Genomic DNA, 20082 nt, shown 5'->3' on the forward strand with positions numbered 1-20082 from the left:
AATAAAATCCTCTCTTCTTCTGACAGAAAAAAAAACAAAATGCTAGAAAATTTAGGAGAGATATTAGGAACTTGAAACATTTTTTATTTTACTAAATATCTTACATGAAAAAGTAACCCTTCTACAAGTGAATGTTATCCCCTGGAGCTGTGCAATAAGGTTATCCTGGTTAAGGTCAGAGATGAAACAACTGGGCTGACGATGGGCTTTGGAGACTTTGGGGCTGGGGTTGAAAATGAGGAGTTACTTCAAGTAAAGCAAAAATTGCTTGGGAGCTGATGGAAATGTTCTAAAATTATTGTTTGCGTGCCTGGCTGGCTAGGTCAGTACAGCATGTGACTCTTGATCTAGGGTTGTGAATTCAAGCCCCACATTTGGCATAGAAATTACTTTAAAAAATTGGATTGTTGTGGGGCACCTGGGTGGCTCAGTCGGTTAAGCATCAACTTCAGCTCAGGTCTTGGTATTATGGGTTCGTGAGTTCAAGCCCGGCATCAGGCTCTGTGCTGACAGCTCAAAGACTGGAGCCTGCTTTGCATTCTGTGTCTCTTTCTGTCTCTCTGCCTGTTCCCCACTCATGCTCTGTCTCTCTCTGCCTCAAAAATAAATAAACACTAAAAAAAAAAAAAAAAAAAAAATTTGGATTGTTGTGATGGTTGCATAACTTTGCAAATCTACTAAAAGTCAATTGTACACTTAAAACGAAAAAAAAAAAAAGAAAAAGTAACCCTTCTAAATACTCTATCTTAGTTTAAAGAACACACGGGTGAATATTTGCGTTTTGTCATTTTTTTTCCTGGTTTTTGTATTTGCAAGCCTCAGTAACCCTCTTAATGAGATCTAGTGTAGTGAGCCTGATTCTTTACATGACTGAGTCTAAAAGTTGTTTTCCATATTGATTTCTTATGTTTAGTCAGTTTTTTAAAATCTTTTTTAGTACCTTCTAACACACCTGTCTTTTGACCTCTTCAGCAATCGTGTTGAAGCATGGACAAGAGATGTTGCTTTCTTACTCAGACAAGAAGGCAGGCCTATGGTTAATCTTATCCCTAAAAAGACTAAAGTCAGAATAATGGAAGAAGACTGGAAGAATACAGACAGAGCAGTAAATTGGTTAAGAAAGGAAGCAAGTAATTACACTCAACCATTTGTTCTATACTTGGGATTAAATTTACCACATCCATATCCTTCACCATCGTCAGGAGAAAATTTTGGATCTTCAACATTTCACACATCTCTTTACTGGCTTAAAAAGGTAAGTACACTATTGTGTGCTCAAAAGTACAAGTTAACATTAGAAGCTGTATATTATTGGTACTTGCCCAGGGTTTGTTTTTTTTTTATTATCACTTTTAAAGAAAAATTTAAAAATTGTTTACCTTAGTAAATCAAACTTGACCAATAATTGGTTCACAAAAACCAAAGGGACAATTTTACAGAAATAAATAAGTATTAAAACTCCGGAAACTACTTCTGAGTTGATCACATTTGCATATAATTTATCTATAAAAAGAGAAACTAGGGGCATCTGGATGGCTCAGTAGGTTAAGCGTCTGACTTCTGCTCAGGTCACGATCTTGCAGTGCATGAGTTTGAGCCCCAGTCAGGCCCTGTGCTGACAGCTGGGAGCCTGGAGCTTGCTTCAGATTCTGTGTTTCCCTCTTTCTCTCTGCCCTTCCCCCACTCACGCTCTCTGTCTCTGTCTCTCTCAAAAATAAAAATAAACATTAAAAAGAGAGAGAGAGAGAAACTAAAAGATACTGTCTTAAGATTGCAGGCAGTCCTCACCTGCCACAGGTCAGGGTGGTAAAAGTGACCATGCAAGCTGAAACTGTACAAAGAGATCTCAATAATCAACTGAGAAAATGACTATTTTTCTAGGACTCTTAAATACATTTGTCAAAACATTAAACCTCTCTTCTTCTGGGTTATAAATATATAGGGAAATGAAAAAAAAAAAAACAGTGACACTAATGTTTAATGCACTAATGTTTAATAACTAAAAACACTAGAAACTGAGAATTAAAGTATTTTGTGTCTTTGTAAAAAAAACAAATCAGGGTTTGAACAGTGCTTGCCTGCTCATTGTATAAGAAGACATGGAGCAAGCAGCTCTACGTCTTGGCAGATTGTCATATTCCTTTCTAAACATGGATCACCTTCCAACATTTTACCCTTTGCACTTTCAGTGTCATGATAAATTTCTGAGAGTTCCTTTAAGGTACAGATTTTTGCTAGTGTCACTTTCCCTAGGACACACTCATCCTTTTTTGCAACGGCCTTCCTCCTTTATATCCACGAGTGTGTCTTGGCCAAGCTCCTCTGGCTGCACAGCTAGAGTGTATCAAATGGCAGCAGTGTCAGCATTCTCAGATTGGCTACTTTTTCTATAACTCTAATTAATGTTTGATTCAAATCTCACGTCTAGTGTTACCACTTTTTCATTTTTTTTTTTTTTACTCTACATTTATCTTTTTTGGTAAGTCCCCTCTTTTGATTATCCATTTTTGTAAAACGTCACGTGGATTTATCGCTGGGAGGCAAGGAGGCAGCACAAGGATACACTTTGCTGAGGGTACATAACTGAAGAAAAGATATGCAGTGACCAATCACTGACAGACGCTTTTAAAAATGACCTGATTAGTCACTGACTTGATACACATCTGTAATTTACATAGTGATTTGTAGACTGAAGAGCTAGCAGTATTTGTGAAATTTTGTGCTTTATTCAGTATAATTACAGTTAATGTACTTTGGTAACTAAAATTTAAACTGTGTTGTTGAGGGACTGGTGTTCCTTAAACTGTGGTAACTGAAATCCATACACATTTGAACCATGCAAATGAGGACTACCTGTGTTATGAAACGTGTCAAGTTAAATTTAAGTTCGTACCTAATCAGGGGGTACCTGGGTGGCTTAGTCAGTTAAGAGTCCGACTCTTGATTTTGGAGTAGGTCATGATCCCAGGCTCATAGGATCGAGCCTCATGTCAGGCTTTGCACTGAGCATGGAGCCTGCTTAAGATTCTGTCTGTCCCTCTGCCCCTCCTAGCTCTCACTCTCTAAAATTAAAAAACAAAAACAAAATCTCTAATCAAAAATGCTAGGGGCACCTGGCTGGCTCAGTCAGTAGAGCATGTGACTCTTGATCTTGGTATTGTAAGTTCAAGTCCCACATTGGGTGTAGAGATTACTTAAAACTAAAATCTTAAAAAAAAAAAAAAAAAGAAAGAAAAAGAAAAAGGAATGTTTAGTGAACCCTGTTTCAAAGGAAACAATGTAAAATTTTTAGATATTTTATGTCTTCTGAAAAACTTGTATCTAGCTCTATCTTGAAAATTTTGTCTAGAATTAGTACTAGCCTAATGAACTGAACCAAATAACTTTTAAGTAAATTGCAAGTAGAAATTTGAGATTTTTTAGTTACATGACTAAAAAAAGAAATGCATGACTTAGGTCTATCTTTTCACCAAAACTGTAAGCATTTATATGTATTAAAAAGTTGTATTTGTTTTTAGCAAACATTTGGCTGTCTCACTCGATATTTGCATTTTTCTAGTGAACTGCTGGGAAAATGATCTAGATTCTCAGGTTGCTGATTCTGGAATTTTGAGTTGATCACACACTATGTTAAAAAGCTTGAATACTTTTTCTGGGCTAGAATAATGCCTAATATAGCTCATGTTTATTATTGTCATGTATAATTATAAAATAATTTTTATAACTGTCTCACTATATATGCAAGTATTAGTATACACCTTTTGTTGTTACTATGAATATTAACAATTTGTTCCTAATTATGTATTTGATTTACTTTTACATAACTCATAAGTATTCTCTTCTACTATCCTAAGTAATTAAGTCAGTCTAGTTCACCATACATACTTGTTGGAGGAGAAGAATATTTACTACCTTGTTTTTCTCTCCTTTTTAGGTATCTTATGATGCCATCAAAATCCCCAAATGGTTGCCTCTGTCTGAAATGCACCCTGTAGATTATTACTCTTCTTATACAAAAAACTGCACTGGAAAGTTTACAGAAAAAGAAATTAAGAATATTAGGGCCTTTTATTATGCTATGTGTGCCGAGACAGATGCCATGCTTGGTAGGTGGTATATTTAATAAGCAATTAAATGAAGAAAATGTATAATATTTTTCCAATAAATTGTGATCATGCTGGTTGGTGACTTGTATGAACTTAGACAGTGTTTTATAACAGTTGCTTAGATGCTAAAAACTTAAAATTATAAAAATCTTGGCACATATAAAAATTGGATAATGTGCATTATTAATTGTGGAATAAAAAGCCTTTTCTATCTTGATTATTCATAAATTAAGAAATGCTCAGATTTGTTCATAAAGATAGGAGCATACAAGGCTAGTATCTGCTTGAAACAAAACTTTTTACCTGCTTTAAACAGGAATCAGTGTTTAACCAAACAGAGGGACCCATGTGACAGGTAATTGTAAGACAGCTTAGGTTCTAAGTGGCCCTAAGTGTTTAGTCACAGATTCTTGTGACTTCTCCCAAGCTTGTAATAACTTCAAAACAAAACCATTCTTCCCAGGCCCTTTAGAGCAAGGTTTAACTAAACCTGACATCAGTTTCCCATCAGTGTATTCTGGTCCAGAATCATATGGAGTTTCCTTCCCTAGCTCATCTCAAGACCCTACCTGGTTCCATAAGATGCCTATCAAGAAAGTGTTTTGTCTACTCATTTGTAGAGTTACTTGATGGCCATTTCTAATTTAGATTGGAGAACCCTTGGTTTAAAAAAAAATTATTTTTCTAACAAGTTATTTTTCATATTTTGCTATACTGTGGAGTGGAGCAGAATTGCTTTAGTGAAATGTGGGAAGCACCTCTTCTGTACAAAGTATACTTTGAGAGTGAAGGAGTGGCTGTTTCTTAAAAAGCATTCATTGGGCAAAAATAGAAAAGTATAAATCAGAAAGCAAAAAAGATATGGGTAAATTATTTATATATAGTGAGTATAATATGATTTAAAAGTCCTAAGGATCTTCCAAGTACTCAATCTTAAATGTAAATGAGATTTTAAGTAAATTTCTTTCATCTTCACATTTTCTGATGTTTGTGAATATTGACCCATTTGCACCCTGGAAATTGCTTCTTAAAGGTTGCAGCTATCCATTCATCTGTATCCACGAAGGTGAAATACTTTATATATATAATGTTGCTGCAGGGAGTGTGGGAATACCTCTTGAAGTCTCTTCAGAGAAAAAAAAAATGCAGCAGCAGCTCACTTCTAGTTACAAAGTTTATGGAATATGGTGTATCTTGTTAAATCCACAAAAAACACTAAGCTCTTGGGACACCTAGGTGGCTCAGTCAGTTAAGCCACTGACTCCTGATTTTGGTTCAGGTCATTATCTCACAGTTTGTGAGTTCCAGCCCTGTGTCAGGCCCTGCCCTGACAGCTCGGAGCCTACTTGAGATTCTCTCTCTTCCTCTCTCTCTGCCCCTCCCCCACATGTGCTCATACTTTCTCTCTCAAAATAAATAAATAAACTTAAAACAAAAAACACTAAGCTTTTTTTCCACCTCAGGGCCTTTATATTTGCTTTTCACCTCTGCCTGGAATACTTTTCCATTTGTTTAAAAAAAAATTTTTTTTTAATGTTTATTTATTTTTGAGACAGAGAGACAGAACATGAGCAGGGGAGGGGGCAGAGAGAGAGGAGACACAGAATCCAAAGCAGGTTCCAGGTGCTGAGCTGTCAGCACAGAGCCCAATGTGGGGCTCAAATTCACGAACCTCAAGATCATGACCTAAGCCAAAGTTGGACGCTTAACCGACTGAGCCACCCAGGTGCCCCTCCATTTGTTTTTTACATGGCTGGCTATTCTCAGTCTTAAGTTCTCAGTTCAAGTATCACCTCCTCAGGGATGTCTTCCCCACCACCATATGTTAGTATACCAGCCCCACCATCCTCCTTATTCTATACCTTAGCATCCTGATTGTTTATATAATCTTTAATTATTAAGTTTATTTACTTGTTTACATCTGCTTCCCTTGAACAATGAGAGCCTCATGAGGGCCGTGACTTCAGTCTTATTCAGAATTGCAACATCCATGCCTAGCTTTGTATCCATGATGCCTGGCACATAGTAAGAACTCAGGAAACATTTACTGAATGAGGATAAACATCATTTATAACCTGTTGTTGTAACTACAGTTATATACAAGTTGTTGGGGCCTTGGAGGAGAGCAATTCAGTCTACCTGGAGGAGCAGGGAATGTTTCACCAGGAAGATAATACTTGAATTAGGTCATAAAAGAAGAATGGGAATCTGCCAAGTAGCTGGCAGGAGAAAAGGCATTCAACACAGATAAAGGCAGAGTGTGTGCAAGAAAGTCTTAACTAATTATTATTAGTTCAGGGAATTCTAAGTAATTTAGGACTATAAAAGGTAAAGGCTTAGGGGTAGCTGAAGGTGCTGAGCTTGCTCGGGAATTACACAATGGAAAGTTTTGAAAAAGTTTTAAGGTGAGGTGTGACATGATCAGATATTTTAGAAAGATAGCCACCAGAGTGGTACAAGGTGGGGGGCAGGGGGATGGGGGCAAAGGAGACCAATTAGGAAGCCATTACAGTTGTCCAGTTGAAAGATCCTGATGGTCTGTATTCGGTAAATAACTCCATAGAGCAGTGGGTCTCAGTTCTGACTGGACTTCAAAATCACCTGTGGATTTTGTTTTTAATAATACAGACCCCTGTAGGCCAGATTCAGGAACTGTCAAAAGAAGGAGGATTCCTCCCTGGACTATGCCTTACTGGGATTCTCTTAATTACAATGAAGAGGAGAGGGGGCACCTGGGTGGCTCAGTCGGTTAAGCATCTGACTTTGGTTCAGGTCATGATTTCATGGTTCGTTGAGTTTGAGTCCCACATCCGGTGAGCTTGAGCCCTGCTTCTCTTTCTCTTTCTTTCTCTTTCTCTCTTTCTCTTTTTCTCTTTCTCCCCCTCCCTTCCTCTGCCCCTTGTGGGATATTCTCTCTCTCTCTCTCTCTCTCTCTCTCTCTCTCTCTCTCAAAAACCAGTGATCTATGATTAAGAGGACACTAATAGACAGGGACTAGTCATAGGAATTTTACTGTCCAGTTATTCCCTATCCAAGAATATGCTAAGTCTGACCTGCAAATTGGGGATTTCGAGAAAGGGTAGCAGGGAGTTCTGATTTTCCACTGGGCAGAAATTGCGGAGTGGCAGTAATATCAGTCCTTTCATTGTCTGAGACATGTGCAGTGCTGACATCTAGAGTTGTTTCTCTTTTTTCATTCAAGTCACTAAGAGGGAAAAAATTGCCCAATCCTGACAGAAACATAGAAAGCAAGCCAGCATAATCTCCAGATAAAGAATCTTATTCTATTGGTTCTATATTTTCTCCTTCCTCTCTCTAGTCTGTCAGCTGAGGAGCAGGAACATGAAACTTGGCATAACTTACTAGATGACACTCAGATGTTAAGAGTTATCCTAACAAACTCCTTCCTGCAAGTTAGGGTTGTTATAAACTTATTGTGATAAGACACAAACTAAAAGCTAATTAAGACTTGATTTGTATTGTAGGAGAAATTATTTTAGCTCTTCACCAGTTAGACCTTCTTCAGAAAACCATTGTCATATACACCTCAGACCATGGAGAACTGGCCATGGAACATCGTCAGTTTTATAAAATGAGTATGTATGAAGCTAGTGCTCATGTTCCACTGTTGATAATGGGACCAAGAATTAAGGCCAACCTACAAGTATCAAATGTGGTTTCTCTTGTGGATATTTACCCTACTATGCTTGGTAAGTAACACAATTCTGTAAATATTTATTTGTAATGATATTGGAAAATGATTAAGCAAAAATACAGGCTTTGCTGACTTGTTCATAACCTTGAGCAATTTTAAGTGAGTCAAATCCACATCTGAAAAATGAGGATAATACTCCTCAGGATCCTGTAACCTTCATACTCTACAGTTATTTTTCCCTTCAAAAGATTCACAATCAGGACATGACTATACAGTAGGCACCAAAGATATTCAGGTTCATAACTTTTAGATATGATTTGTGTATCATTTGATTCTCTACCACTACCTCTCAAAAGTATAAGCATTTCCCTTCTGGATTATTCCATCCACTTTGAAACTACTAATTTTGTTCAGTATTATAGAAAAGTCTCTTAATTCTAATGTATGCACATATTTCTCCTCAGAATCTTTAGATTGTTCTGTGCTATGTGCTTTACTAGCTTCTTAATGTCTATAAGCATAATGATAGGTCAAGAACAGCAACATTTGAATAGAGGTAGTTAACAGTTTTTGTGAAGATAACAGAACAACACCATCATCAAATTCAGAGGAAATTATATAGAACTGTTAGTCTCTTCTAATTTAGCAGAGTACTTTAAATTAAATAACATTTAAATACTGAAATTCTTCTGTTCTAAGGCACCATCAATTGCAAAAAGTACCATCTATTTATAAATAGATTTTGGTGAAAGAAAAAGATAACACAACATATGTTTAATATGTATATATCAAAATGTGAAAGAAACATATATCTGAAAAGCAAAGACAGAAGAAAAGTTCTTTTTTTCTCCTTCCTTCTGGTACAGAGTATTTCCCTTCATTTAAGTAAACGCTACTCCAGGGTCTTAAATTTCTTTACAGTTGTTATCATCGTTTTCTTTTCTCTTTTATTTCACATCACTTCTTGTATCTGAACACCCTTCTTTGTTGTCCTTTTGTCTGGTGATATTTTTAATTTCTTCAGTTTCTTAGTTGTCATTTGCTGGCTCCCCTTTATCCCAAAGCAATTATCACACTTAGTCATATCTCTGCCACTTTCTTGCTCTATCAGTTTTCAGGCAACCCTTATTACTTGCTCATTTCTGTTTTGACAAGAAATGTATGTATGATTATGTATATTTGTGTCTGTCTTTTTATCATCTTTATAGTTTTGTGAATATGTGCTTCTTGATGGTGACATCTTTATAGTTTCCTCATCTAGTTTTCTCTCCTGCAGAGGTCTCCCCACCCCACTTCCAAATTTGCCTTCTCTGTTTTCCTGAAGTACAGTGATCAAAAGTCCAAATGATTATGAAAGGTTGGGATGATTCATTATCAGTGTTCCCTCAACATGTTTCATAGTGATACTTGACATTTTGTTTGTCTTTTGGACTCTAGCAGTTCAATAGACCATTAAGCATAGGAAACTATCTGCAGTGAGTCTTAATCTATGCTTAGTCACTCTATCATCCAATATATTAGTTGGTTAATATGCTTTGCTTAATTCAATTTTCTTTAAACATTCTTTTACATTTGCCTACAGCACAAATTTTCTACTTTATAATTTTTGATACACCATTATTACTACCTGCCATTTCATGCATCATAGAAGTTAAAAGTCATCTGCAAGATTTCACAATGTATTTACCTAACAGATTATATAAGAAAACACTAAATAAATTTGGTTAGAATGAGGGAATGTATTACCCACTTAGAGGAACACCTGCCTATCCCTGGCTACTTTGTATTGCATGACAATAAGCATTTCCAAAACCAAACATTCCCAGAAACTCCTTGCATTCATTCCTTCCCTACTCTTCTGGAAATTATGTAAGTTCTCTCTGATTGCAAGCTTTTTCCCTACTATTTGTCAGTTAGTACAGTTTTTTAAAACTTACTGTTCTGTGTAGATTTATACTTATTTTTATCTTTTACTGATTCTTCGTGATAGACTCCTTCTGAATCACATTTCCCTACAGAATATATTTTATTAACAGCATTTAGATCATGTGTTGATTAGACCTGCCCAACTAGAGTAAAGGAAATGAAGGCAAAAATCAGTGTCTAATTCTAAAGTGGAAATTAACATCTTAAGGCTTAGCACAGTTTATATGTGTCATTACAAATATTTTTATTATCAAAAGGGAAAAGTTACATTTATGTGGTTGAGACAGGAAGGAGAATATCTGTGTATGTGTCTTTTTATATAAAACACTGAAACATCCTACGGACTGGATGTTAGCCAGAGATAAGGTAGAAAGAGAATGATGCATAGATGTACAGGAAGAATCTTATGTTGGAGCCAGGAAACAACATGGCAACATTAGCATTTATCTAAGATTAACCTTTTTACAAATGATAAAAGGTTAATATTTATAGAGCTCTTACAAATCTATAGGAAAAAGAGAAATACCCTACTAAAAAATTGACCAAAAGATATAAACAAACAACTCACAATAGAAGATACACAAATGGCCAAGATACTTTAAAGATTAAAACTTGGTAGAAAAATATTAAAACGAAAAGATATCAATTTTCTTTCACATATAGAGTTTGCAAAGTTTAAAAAGAATTAGAAAATCTTATTTTGGAAATAGGCCTTCTCTTATTCTGCTTTTGGGAGTATAAACTGGCACAGATTTTCTGGAGGCAATGTGGCATTATGTTCCAAATTACTCAGAGATGTGCATACTTTTTGACCTAAAAATTCCAATTTTAGAAAGTAACCTATAACTATATACAAAGATTTATCGGAGCACCTGGGTGGTTCACTTGGTTAATCAGTCGACTCTTGGTTTCAGCTCAGATCATGATCTCACAGTCATGGGATCAAGCCCCACAGGGGGCTCCACTGGCAGCACAGAGCCTGCTTGGGATTCTCTCTCTCCCTCTCTCTCTGCCCCTCCTCCACTCATGTAGATGCTCTCTCTCCCAAAATAAATAAATATCAAAAAATAGTAAAATAAAATTTAAAAAATTAAAATGAAATTGGTCAGGGCTAGAAGAGTTTAAAGCTACCTCAGTGAGAATTAACTTAAAAATTAGATTTGTGGGGACAGTGAATTCTATTTCACCTCTGCTTAATAAATAATATACACAAATTGGAATAACATATCTACAAGTCACTTCTTATTTTGTGATTCTGCTAACCAATTAGGAGTTTACAATAGATACAAGACAATCTATTCTTAGGATTCGAAAAGCCCTCACTTTATTAGCTTAACCATAGCTGTATTATCTTGCATGAATCTAAATTACACACAGAGTATGGGATTAAATTTTTAGATCAAAGCCTCAAGCCAGACATCCTCTTCCCTTCCAGTCTATTGGATCTCATAAATATCATATAAAAGTTGGTGATTCAAAAAACCTCAAATAGGATATTGAATAGGAAAAACCAGCTGGGTTTCCTGTTTTAATAAACCTACCTTACTATGAAGAGGCTGTTCAAATTTAATAGGCTACAATGCTTTTATTAAAAAGTCTGAATATACAAATAGTTTTTAAAAGGTATTTAATTACACCTGAAACTAATATTGCACTCTATGTTAACTAGCTGGAATTTAAATTAAAACTTGGAAAAACATAAAAGTTACTTTAAAAGAGTTTTTTCTTTTCTATAAAATGATATTTTATGATAAAGTGGGTATTCTTAGTGTGTTTATCTTAGTAGGTGCTTTGTGGTATACTCTCACATTATCATTTTCTAATACTGGCAGAAAAGTGCCATTTTTATGGACAAGAAGTCTTTATACTATTAAAGTTGATACCATTTCAGAGATTATTCTTTAAAAATTACTCCCCCAATATTTTCTTCTCTAATAACCTAGTACCAACATCTTTTGGCTCAGTTAGAAATGAAAGTAAATTAAAATTGTTTTAACTTTAAACTTATTTTCATGTGAATTTTTTTCTTTTAAAAGTTGATCTTTTTTGTAAAACACCTGCCTTCCTCTCATATGAAAGATAAATCCATGTTTTTTGGATTGTGAAAATATAATTATATAAAAATGCGGTTGTGTTTGAAAGAATACTTAATTGCTAAGGATTCAAACTGCAAACCCGTCCTTGTTACAAGATCTTAATGGAGGGTTGGGAGAAGCATTCTACACAGACTTTTTTTTTTTTTTTTTTTTTTACCTAAAAAATATTGCAAAGTTGAATAACTACAGTAAAGTAAGACTTGTGTTGTAGTCCTGAAGAATCCAGAGATCCTGGAGTCAGACTGCCTAAATTCAAATCCCTCCTTCAGTGTTGGCCTGGGGCAAGTTACTTAACATCTGTGGTCTACAGTTTTCTTATCAATAAAATGTAAATAATAGTGGGTAATGCATAGCTTAGAACAATGACTGGAACACTGTAAACAATTAGATGTTAGACATTATCATCATTAGTATTTTTTATTCTTAGGTATGCCCTCAAAAATGTACACGGTTGGCATCATTGCCATACCAGTCTAAAATTTTATCTACTCATATGGTCAGGAAGAAATATATTGGGGCGCCTGGGTGGCTCAGTTGGTTAAACATCCAACTCTTGATTTCCGCTCAGGTCATAATCTCATGGTCATGGGATCGAGCCCCTCATCCAGCTCCATGCTCAGTGCAGAGCCTGCTTGGGATTCTCTCTCTCCTCCTCTCTATGCCCCTCCTACATTCAAGTGTGCGTGCTCTCTCTCTCTCTCAAAATAAATAAATAAACTTAAAAAAAAAAAAAGAAATATAATCTTATCTCTCTTCAGGAGACCATTATATATATATCCAGGTCTGCATTTTTCCCCATTTATTTATTATTTTAATTTTAAGGCACTTTATTAAGAATCCTGCAGTTACTTTTAATCTTTCTTACGCTACCAAGAAAGATGAAACTTACTAAAATGCAATTAGAACGACAGATTTGCTAGAAGAAAAAAAATTACGAACAATAGTTTTAAGCAAAGATCAAAGAGCTTTTGGAAATGCAGTTTAAACTAAAGTGCTTTTGAGGAAATCATTAATATATGAGAAGTGAATACCCAGTTTCCTGAGGCACAGAAAAGTAAATAAATATGTATTTATTAAATACGGTGGATATTTGATATGGCTTTTATTCTTCACCAGTTTACAAAGGTATATTATACTACTACTAATAGATTGGAAATAATTTGCCATTCTCTCTTTCCTGGACTCCTACAGTAGCTTCCCGATGCCTACCTACCTCCTGCTCATACCACCTTGAGTCATTTCACCACGTAGTAGTCACCGTCAGACATGTCATGCTTCTACTCAGAATCCTCTACTGGCTTCCCACTTCACACAAAGTAAAAATTCAAAATCTCTTATTGCGCTTGAGATTCTAACATGGTATCTTCCCTCTCCTAACTCCTCTTTTACAATCTCATCCATCACTTAGACTCTGCTGCAGCCATTCAGGGCTCCTTGGTGTCTGGGGAATGAACTAAGCAGGTTCCTGCCTCAGGGTCTATACATATGCTATTCCCTAGGGGGTTGCTCTACCACCCCCATCCCCCACCCCACCCCCAGATATCTTTAGGACTCAGCCTAGCCCTTCCTCAGGGTTTAAATGGCACCTCCTCAGAGAGGCTTCCCTGAACACACTATATAAAATAGCACCTGAACACATACTCGACATCCTTCTCTGTCTCCTTTCCTCTGCTTTCTTCTTCTTCTTCATTGCACTTAGCACCATCTGACATGTTTATTTGTCTCACCATGTTAGAAGGTAAGCTCCAGGAGAGCTAACTGCTTTGTCCTCTGTTGCTTCCTTACACCTGGAATAGCACCTAGTTTATCGAATGAATTTAAAAAATATTTAAATGCACTCTTATCTCAGTTTACTACTGACTTCTCATAAACATAGGAGACCCATGTAAATTTTCTTAGTCTTACGAGCTTCTTTAGGAGAATTCAGCCTGGAATAAATCTGAAATAAAGTATTTCTTTTTTTTTTTAACTTTATTTGAGAGCGAGAGCGTGCACATGTGCACGCACGCGTGCGCGCGCACACACACACACACACACACACACACACACGCATGCTTGCATCAGCGGAGGGACAGAGAGAGAGAGAGAGAGGGAGAGAATCCCAAGCAGGCTCCACAGTCAGCACAGAGCCCAATGTGGGGCTTGATCTCACGACCATGAGATCATGACCTGAGCTGAAATCAAGAGTCAGACGCTCAACCAACTGAGCCACCCAAGCACCCCTGAAACAAGGTATTTCTAAGTATCAAAGGTTATTAAAATGCTGAATGCAGGGACTTCATGGGCCTAGGTATATGCCAATTGGTCCTTGCTTTCCAATCATCTTCCAAGTCCTCTTCTGTTGCCTCCCAACGGCTGCCATGCAGACCAGCCTGACCCAGCCTGTTCCCTCGATACTTGGGTTCCTTATGGTAAGACCTCACAGTAGTAGCCTACTGTCTTGTAGCTCAAGTGAGTTTTATCTCAGGCTGTTCCTTTGTCTCATGCACATCCTCTTTAATGTCTTTGTTCCTTTTGTTTTTAACCAGTTATCTCTGATCTATCTTTCTTTCTCTTTCTTTTTCTTTCTTTCTTTCTTCCTCAAAAAAATCCATAATTATGATTGGTTGGCAGAAGATCGGTACTTATAAAATGCCCCTCCCAAGGAAATGGAGGATACAGATTTTTAAATTACGTCATATGTAAAACATGCACCTTCAGAAAATTTATAGAGGTTTTTGTCTACTTCCTTATTCTCCTTTAATTAACCTATTTTTCCTCAAATACTTACAGTCAAGTTAATTTTCCTATTCAATTTTGCTTAACTCCTAGAATTGCTGATAAATTACTTCCTATTTTTTATTGAATATATTTAATTATACCTAAAAACCATGGAACATGGAAACTAGAAAAGGGGTAGAGAGGCAAGCACAAATCATTTTGGAACTGTCCCAAGTACCCAGCCATAATTAATGGTAATTTTTCTATAGGAAAAAGACAGTTTGAGTTCCAAATACCTTAAGAGAAAGAGAGACACACAGAGCATGAGTGAGGGAGGGGCAGAGAGAGAATGAGACACAGAATCTGAAGAAGGCTCCAGGCTCTGAGCTGTCAGCACAGAGCCCAACATGGGGCTCGAACTCACCGACTATGAGATCATGACCTGAACCAAAGTCGGACGCTCAACTGACTGAGCCACCCAGATGCCCCAAAAAGACTTCTTTTTAAATTAGACATCTCTCATGCCTTATATATTTATATTTGATAAGGGAAAAATAAATTATTTTTTTCCTAAATCAGTATAATCCAGGATTTCCAACATACGTTCTGCAAAATACTAGCCCCTGAAGATGCTACATGAGAGTAAAATATTATGTCATCAAATAACTTTGAGACACATGGCATACCACTATTAAAGGTTTATGAGATACATCAGCAATACATTTACATCTACAAAAAATTTACCTATTTGATTTTAATCCTTGTTTGTAAACATGTATGACTACTAAGCCCCTTTTTCATATAGGTCTTATTAATATCTGGTAGAACAAATGTGAGAAGCAACTGTGAGCATTTATCATTCAGAAATAAATGACTGATTAAATAATATCTGTTGAGGATTTCCTATCAGGCACTGTTCTCAGAATTTTACGTAAGTATCACATTTACACCTAATATAAGTCTTTGAAGTACGGGTGTGATTATTATTCCCCTTTTACAAATGAGGAGATTGAGTTTTGGAGTGGTTAATATCATGCCCAAGGTCACATGGGTAGTGAAGTAAGCATTTACTTCAAATAGACCTACGCAGTCTATTTACAAAATCCATATATGGTCTTTTGTCTCTGCAACCTTTGATGATGTCATATGTGAATGTTTCAACTAATAACTAATAAAAGAATAAGTTATTTTAAAATATTGTGTTATTTTGTTACATAGATATTGCTGGAGTTCCTCTGCCTCAGAACCTGAGTGGATACTCATTGTTGCCATTATCATCAGAAACGTTTAAGAATGAACATGAATTCAGAAACCTACATCCACCCTGGATTCTAAGTGAATTCCATGGATGCAATGTGAATGCTTCCACCTACATGCTTCGGACTAACCAGTGGAAGTATATAGCATACTCTGATGGTACTTCAGTATTGCCTCAACTCTTTGGTAAATCTGTTGATATGTTTTTGTAAGTGTGGTATTATATGTAATGAGTTGACCTATACAGTGTTGTTCAAGAGATCTAGTAATCTTTAGTTAAATGCATAAATCTCTGCTGCTTTTTGTGGCAGGACAGTCTACAAATGGTTGCCCATTTGAGGTGAAGCTTCTTTGTAAGTCATCTGAATTCCACAGCAAGTGCCCTAAAACTTCTGATCTGAGTTTCAAGATTGAAACCACTGTTTTCTCTGATCAAGGTGTCTTCTCATATTCATGCTTATCTGTCTCAAACAGTGGTCATCACCCTCTCATTATACCATGGTTTCAGCTATTCTGGAGAAATAACCCTTATATGTTGTGGAGCCTGACATTCTACATCTATCATTTAATGTTTGCCTCAACTCTACAAGATGACACCATTATCCTTATTTTGTAGAGAAGACTAGGGGTTAAATGGACTCAGATACCAATGAAAAATTTCATAGCTAAGTGGCAGGGCTGGGATTTTAACCCAGGTCTAAGTTTCAACATCCATGCTCCTTCCACTCCACAAAGATGCCTGCTAGCTTCACTACTCTATGAATTAATCTTAAAACAACATTATTAAATTTAGGCTTTACTCACCCTTCGCCCCCTTTTCACACAAAATACACCATTATTAATATTCTTTTCTCCCTAAGTTTCCTTTCCAGTTACAAATGTCAAAATTATTAATTCCAAATAATTCTTCAGGGATCAAACTGATTGGCCTATGCCTCTCCCCATAACTGTAAGAGCAGGAGATTCTCGGCTTCAAAAGGAAGTCCTCAAATTTTTATCCTGATGAGTCTTGGGCATGTCTTGCTCATTCATTGGCCATGTTCTGCAAAAAGCAGATGTAACAGTCAAAGGATCAGTGAGTGAGCCTGCCTTTCCTATATTCTCTGGGGTTTATTGACTGCTTTCCCTGACCAAAGAGGTGTCATCTGAAGTCACCTAACAAAGTCACAAATGTCATTAGGGCTCTTCTGGCAAATGCACTCAAGTAGGCCCAGAGAGGTTTTTTCCTCAACATGTAATGTTCATTTATTATCTCAAGTAAATTGTCATAAGATCTTTGACTTGGTATTTTTCCAATTAGATCGGCATCCCAGTTTTGTCTTCCTTTTACCTAGTAAAAAGGATGTTTGTGTTCTGAAAATATTTATCATTATTTTCTTGATGGTAGCAGTTAAGATACATTCTTATTTCCATGGCTATTTGCTCAGTGGACAGTATTGACAAATCTAACTTTCAAAACTCGGAGCACAAGAGATGCTAAAATATATAGAAAACTAGGAGTAAGTGAAGTTGGGAAAAATAGGCCTTGACCATATAAAGAATTCTTATATCTGGCAAGTTTGGGACTGTTGAAATGGGACAATATAAGCATTATTATTTTTTTTTTTTTCTATGTATGTCAAAGTAAGCAAGGCATGAAAACCAGGAAGAATTAGGGCTAAGCCAGCTTACTAGTGATAAGAGTTTGACTTATTTCTGCCATCCAGGAATGGATAAGAAAAAAATTGGGACAGTAGGATGGTGGTAGGAAGATAATCTGGACATGCATTTAGAGGAGTGTTTAACTTTTGGTATATTATTTTACCATTAATACTATCTTTCATCTTATACTAAAATGAACTGAAAATAAAAATAAATTCAAATACATTATCTGTCATAGAGTAATGACATTCTAAAAAATGTCTCTGTAGCAGATAAATATTTTGACTGGTATTTAATTTTTTTCTTTCAGATCTTTCCTCGGATCCAGATGAACTAACAAATATTGCTACAAAATTTCCAGAGATTACTTATTCTTTGGATCAAAAGCTTCGTTCCATTATCAACTACCCTAAGGTTTCTGCTTCTGTCCACCAATACAACAAAGAACAGTTTCTCAAGTGGAGACGAAGTGTAGGGCAAAACTACTCAAATGTTATAGGGAACCTCAGGTGGCATCAGGACTGGCTGAAAAAACCAAGGAAGTATGAAAGTGCAATTGATCAGTGGCTTAACACCCACTCTAATCCAAAAAAAAATCTGAACAAAAGTTAGAAAATAATGTTCTAGAGCAACATACGGAGATATGCTAAGAGATCATGATTAATTTTTATGTTTGTTCTAATACTTACTGATTTTTGGTTACTTTTAAAGAATGTATTCTATTTTAGGGGCACCTGGGTGGCTCAGTCGGCGAAGTGTCCGACTTTGGCTCAGGTCGTGATCTCGCGATCTGTGGGTTCAAGCCCCACATCAAGGCTCTGTGCTGACAGCTCGGAGCCTGGAGCCTGCTTCGGATTCTGTGTCTCCCTCTCTCTCCCCTCCCCCTCTCATGTGCGTGCTCTCTCTCTCTCTCTCTCTCTCAAAATAAATAAACATTAAAAAAATTTAAGAATGCATTCTATTTTAAAATAAAATACTAACCATTATAGAATTATATATTTTCAAAAATGATTACTATCCAGACCTCATTCTTAACAACTTTTAACAACTTAATGGAGGTATTAAAAAGATGGAAGCAAGTAGTATAATATAAAGTTATGTTCCTGTGAATAATATGGAATATAGAGTATCTTAACAATTAGAATTACTTACAAACCATTAAATAGTTATCTATGAGTATCTGATGGTGTCTGATGAGTTATTTGTATCTGATGGGACATAGACCATTTAGATGTATGTGGTGGGAGTATTTAGAGTATTTGGTGGGACACAGATCTTGGATACGGCTGACTTTATTACTGTTTGTTTTTTTTTTAATAGGTAATATATACACAAGGTAAAAGTTTTAAAAGGCACAAAAGAGTTAACAATGAGCATGAAGTCTCCCTCCTTTCCCAGGTCCCCTTCCTGGGGCAACTACTGTAACCATCTTCCTAAGTATCCTTTTAGAGACATACCATACATCTATAAACAAACTTTGTATTTTTCCCCCCACACATAAAGTAGCTTACTATACAAAATGTTCTGCATATTGCTCTGTTTTTTTTTTCTCTCCCATTTAAAAATACCTAAAAGTGAAATTGCTGGGGCAGGATTGTATCTAGCAAAATTACAGCAAATTACCCCTAAAGAAGTTGTACCCATTAAAATTCTCACCAGCAATGCACTTCCTCACATCCTTTGCCAACCTGATAAAAATATATATTATTTTTAATTTTTTAAATTATGAGTAAGATCATGTTTTCATATATGTCATAGCCATTTGAATTTCCTTTACTGTACTGTGATCTTTCTATTTCTATTCTTTGCCTATTTTTCTATTGGTTATTGGTCTTTTTTATTTTAGGCATGCTTTTAGATATTAGCTTCTTGTAAGAGAAGCTGCAAATATTTTTTTTCATTTTTGTAATTTGTCTTTTGATGGAGTTCTGGTGTTTTTTACTTGTGGAAATTGGTATTTTCAACCTGTGGAAATTGGTATTTTCATGCAATCAAATTTATGAATCTTTGTTTTTATGGCTTTGGGATTTTATGTCATACATATTCTGAATGGTATTCTCCACTTTCCCCATTTACCTTCTTTTAGAGTTTTATTTTTTGACCTTAGATCTGCACCCCATCTGGAATGTCTTCCATAGTAGAGATCTAACTTTAGTTTGTTGTTTAAGATGGCAACCCAAATGACCTTTTATTGAGTAAACTAACATTTGTCCCGTTAGTTAAAAAAAATGCCGCTTCATTATATAACACCTTTTATTGAAATCATCTTTTTCTCTATTGATTTGAAATGCCATTTTATCATATTCCAAAGTCTCATTTATATTTGTGTCCTTTCAGAACATTTTTTAATCTTCCAGTCGACTACTTTGTTTACTGATGTGGTAGTCAGTATCTGGTCAAACTAGTCCTTTTCCAACACTTTTTCAGAGTTTCCCTGGATACTCTTGCTAACTTATGCTTCCCACACAAATTTAGAATAAGTTTGTCCAATTCAAAAGTGAAAAATCTTTTTAGTCTTTTTATGAAATCATATTAAATTTGTCACCTAGTTTAGAGAGAACTGACCTCTTTATAATGCTCAGTTACTTTAAAGACTATAGCACACTTTTCCCTTTCTTCAAGGCTTCTTTGCTCTCTCTCATAATATGCAAGCGTTCTTCATGTGGATCGATTTTTTTCAGAGATTTTTAGAAAAGTAGGA

General features: G+C 35.9%; 1 protein-coding gene across 1 annotated transcript in view; it reads left to right on the forward strand.

Moving 5' to 3' along the window:
* The window catches only part of ARSK (arylsulfatase family member K), a 42006-nt gene extending 23903 nt beyond the window's left edge, over positions 1–18103 (forward strand). Inside the window, exons 4-8 of the mRNA XM_007078906.3 lie at positions 973–1255; positions 3935–4106; positions 7592–7816; positions 15702–15926; positions 17692–18103. Of these exons, the coding sequence (XP_007078968.1) occupies positions 973–1255; positions 3935–4106; positions 7592–7816; positions 15702–15926; positions 17692–17993 (1207 nt within the window). The 3' untranslated portion in view covers positions 17994–18103. The remainder of the gene's footprint in view (positions 1–972; positions 1256–3934; positions 4107–7591; positions 7817–15701; positions 15927–17691) is intronic.
* Positions 18104–20082: the final 1979 nt, after the last annotated feature.

Source organism: Panthera tigris, chromosome A1 (assembly GCF_018350195.1).
Source record: "Panthera tigris isolate Pti1 chromosome A1, P.tigris_Pti1_mat1.1, whole genome shotgun sequence".
In the NCBI taxonomy this organism is placed as follows: domain Eukaryota; kingdom Metazoa; phylum Chordata; class Mammalia; order Carnivora; family Felidae; genus Panthera; species Panthera tigris.